Below are 4,133 nucleotides of genomic sequence, written 5' to 3'. Positions count from 1 at the left end.
AACTTTAGAAGTTGACGAGATGAGAGAGTTCATGCAATGCATAGTTTGACTTGACACAGTTTGAAAGTTGCATTTAAGAAACAAATTACTTTTCATAACTTGAACGTCCTTTGAAACAAATCGAATGGAGTACTTTTTTTATAAAATAAAGTAGCTATACAGAATTTAGTCAAAGATTATTAAAAAAATTGGAATATTTGAATGCTTGAGCACTTTTTTATATATAAAAAATGGAGAGAAATGGTCAATGTTGTGAATTTTAAAATTATATGGCACCCTGGTTCTCCTTGCCATATTTGTCTTTTACTTAAAAAACATAGTTTTTATTCGTTTAATCACTTCCCAGACCTAGCTCAATTACATAAAACACCAGTACCATGTCGTAGCATTCTTCAAACAAAAACCATTTTTTCAAGCATCCAAAGTGTGGCTTTATACGTCATAGGCGGCATGTAGGTTTCATAACAAACGATTGCATGTACAAGTTTGTTGCCAAAGAAAAGAACATGTTAGCTCAACTTCAGACCTCTACTTGGGCCGTCAATTATGGGGCTCACGCCAGGGGCTTACTTTTTCTGTGTGCATGATTCCCTTACCTGCACCCGTAGGGATGGTAATTGGATGATTTTAGACCTGAGACATGTGGATTTTAGACCTGATGGAGGCTGGGATGGGTCTGTGTTTTCCACGTGGGTCTCAAGTTCGGGGACCCCAAGGAGCGGGGGCTCGGTTGGTCAGCTGAGCAGGGGCTCAGGCTGCCCGCCCGCGGTTCGAGCGCTGGCTCCCGCGCGGCGCCTCACCTTCTTTCTTAAGAGTATCCGGAGACTCCCCCGTGCTTTCAAAAAAAAAAAAATGAATCCAGCCCATAAATAATGAGAGTTAGTTAATCAGCCCACTTCCTTCTGAGCCCATCACCCCACTCCTTCATACTAATCCAACAACACCCGGGAAAAGTGGGGACGGTCCCCATCAAGCAAACGTGGGACCTTCCATAAATTTATGACACGCGTTCATATGCATGTATCCAATTAACAAGAGAGTTGTAATTTTTCTTTCGAACTATTACTCCTAAATTTAAACAACACCTCACATGTCACCAATCCATGGAAGGTGTCCTCGGTTACTTCATGGGGACCATCCTCACTAATTTTTCCCACTACGCGTCGCACCACACGCAACATCGCCGCTGCTTGCCCTATCCTACTCTCTCTGCCTTTCTCTGGTCCACTCACCTTCTTCCATCCGCACGTGAAGTAGAGGTGCGGCCACGCTAAGCAGCTACCCTCTTCTTCTGCAGCCCTGCTCAACCCTCTCCCATCTCCACCTTCTCCCATCCGCACGTGAGGTAGAGGCGTGACCATGCTGAGCAGTGGCCCTCTTCTCCTGCAATCCTACTCACCCCTCACACATCTCCTGTAAGTCGTTCCCCATTCTCCTGGCTCCTCGTGGATCTCGTCTTGCAATCGTCCCAATACCGCGGCGAAGAAGCACATGTGTGTTAGTCACTCAGACAGTGCCTATGCCATGACTGCTCATCAAGCAAGCTACAGGTGATAGGCCACGCATTGTGATGGTTTTCAGTTTGATTTGTGCTCTATTGTGAAGAATTTGTCTATGTTGGTTCAACTATGCTCGGGTTTTAGAAAACTGATGTGTTTCGGAGACCCATCAGGTTCGAGGACGGGGGCACATTTTCACACGAAAGGGAGTTCGGGGCCAGGGCGGCGGGTTTGAGGGTCGGGTGTTTCAGGTGTGGGTACACGGACGCTCCACCTGGCCGACCGCCCTATTGCCATCCCTATGCACCCACGTGGATTCCACCTGCACCTCCATCCCATACGCGGCCAATTTTGATTTTGGATGTTGGTCGTGTGATCTACTAGTTGTGGAATCAGATCCCCATCCTTCCATGTGCCCTTCCCCTCCATTGCTCGCCGGATTAAGGAGCTCTATCCACGCATTGTGATGGTTTTCAGTTTGATTTGTGTTCTATTGTGAAGAATTTGTCTATGTTAATTCAACTATGCTCGGGTTTCAGAAAACCGATGGGTTTTGAAGACCCATCAGGTTCGGGGACGGGGGCAAATTTTCACACGAAGGGAGTTCGGGGCTAGGGCAGGTTTCAGTGTCGGGTGTTTCAGGTGTGGGTACACGGACGCTCCACCTTGCCCGACCGCCCTATTGCCATCCCTACGCAACCACGTGGACTCCACCTACACCTCTGTCCCACTGCCGCCAATTTTGATTCTGGATGTTGGTCGTGTGATATACTAGTTGGAATCAGATCCCCATCCTTCCATGTGCCCTTCCCCTCCATTGCTCGCTGGATTAAGGAGCTCTGGCCATCTTCCCTACTCCCACCCACCCGGCATCATCTACCCCTTCCAGCCGTCCCCGGAACACAACTTCCCCAGCTGCCTTCCTTGTGAGCGCGACCTCCCCTGTCGTGGTTTCCTCTAGCGCGCCCTCTATGGTCAATTGTCCTCCCTACCGGTACAACCTTGAGCAAGTGCTACCAAAACTCCAACCTGATCACAAGGTGCCCTTCACTGCAGCCACCTCAACCTCGACCTCATCCTCTCCAAAAGCTCGCCTCCCCTCCCGACTGGTTGCCCTTCCCAATCAGCGATGGAGGGAGCAATAGTGTGGCTCGTGGTCGGGAAATGAAAGATGAGAGAAAAAACAAAAAAAATATATGTGACTAATAAATGGGTCCCACGAAAGTAGAGTCTAGAATTTGAAGGCTATTTCTAAAGTTAAGATTAAAAATAGGGCACGCAAAAGTAGAATAAATCCTAGAATCAAAAGTAGGGGCATGATTTGGGAGCTCTTCGGTTGTTCTAAAAGTACTCCAACTGTATGGTTCAATATGTTCCACATTTGTCAGTAGTTGACAGATTTTCTACCAAGCCATTTGGTTATTTGCCGCCGTTTGGCGCTTTGGGCACAGTCACACATTTTCAAACTTAGACCCCATGTGCCACGCCCACGCACAAACAAAATCTTGCAAAAAGTGTATCTAAGCTGTCGTGAGAAATTTGTTCTTCACACCTCAGCAAAAATTTCACCAAGTAGTTTGGCTTGATCTTTGGAAGCACATGAACGCGGTGGTGTTCCGAGGTGAGCAGCCTAGTCTCACACGACTACTATCAAACTGCAGAGCAAACTGAAGACTGGAGCTGCAGGATTCCGACAAAGATCAAGTCATTTGTAACGGTGTGGACACATATGTTTCAAATGTAAACTCCTCCCCCTCTCCCACTCGGTTGTAACTAAACTCAAGGACTTATGTCCTGCAGGGCTACTGCCCTCCACCGGCAGTTTTCCTGGCATGAGTGGTCAATATATCAGGTGGGGACCCCTTCGCCCCTCCCGTCGCTCCTCAAAAAAAAGGGTGCCAATTAGCCTCAATTTGCATTAAGTCATTCTTAGTAGAAATTTTATAACCACATTGTGCGCCACGCAGGCTACGATTCCGATGACCGAGGACGCGATCACCACGCAGTTCGCGCGGAGCGGCATGGATTACCACATTGGCAAGCAGGTTCCGACGATCGTGGAGCAGACCATCAAACAGTGCTTGCTCGACGTTACTGGGACGCTTGGCATCGACGTGGTGACGTGGAATGACCTCTTCTGGGCGGTGCACCCTGGCGGCCGTGCCATCTTGGACAGCGTTGAAGCAGCTCTCAGACTGGAAACTGAGAAGCTAGCAGCCAGTCGCCATGTGCTTAGCGAGTACGGTAATATGAGTTCTGCGACCGTCGTCTTTGTGCTCAAGGAGCTTCACCGCCGACTGACCGCCAAGGACGACGGTGATGAGGAGACTGCCGAGTGGGGGGTCATGATAGCATTCGGACCGGGGATCACAGTTGAGATAATGGTCCTGCGTGCCACCACCAACCTCAAGGAAAACTATGTTTAATGCATGTATTAATTTATTTATCTAGCACACTTGCACCGCTATATAAAATACTGATATATTAATATATTAGCAGTATGGAGCGTGTTAGGGTGTGTTTGTTGTCGGACACATGGTATATCCTGCATTAGTGGATGTGGATGCAGGCGGCTGCGTGGAATCGTATTTCAAAAAGAGAGTGTTTTGTGGGATTGCATGAGCAGTTACAAGA

General features: G+C 48.1%; 1 protein-coding gene across 1 annotated transcript; it reads left to right on the top strand.

The window, feature by feature from the left end:
* The first annotated feature begins 3,478 nt into the window (after positions 1–3,478).
* Positions 3,479–3,925, top strand: LOC136465521 (phenylpropanoylacetyl-CoA synthase-like). The gene has a single exon (XM_066464218.1). It carries the CDS (start codon positions 3,479–3,481, stop codon positions 3,923–3,925), a length of 447 nt encoding a protein of 148 aa, XP_066320315.1.
* Positions 3,926–4,133: the final 208 nt, after the last annotated feature.

This window comes from Miscanthus floridulus, chromosome 7 (genome assembly GCF_019320115.1).
Source record: "Miscanthus floridulus cultivar M001 chromosome 7, ASM1932011v1, whole genome shotgun sequence".
Lineage (NCBI taxonomy): Eukaryota > Viridiplantae > Streptophyta > Magnoliopsida > Poales > Poaceae > Miscanthus > Miscanthus floridulus.
This window is presented reverse-complemented; position numbering and strand designations above follow the sequence as displayed.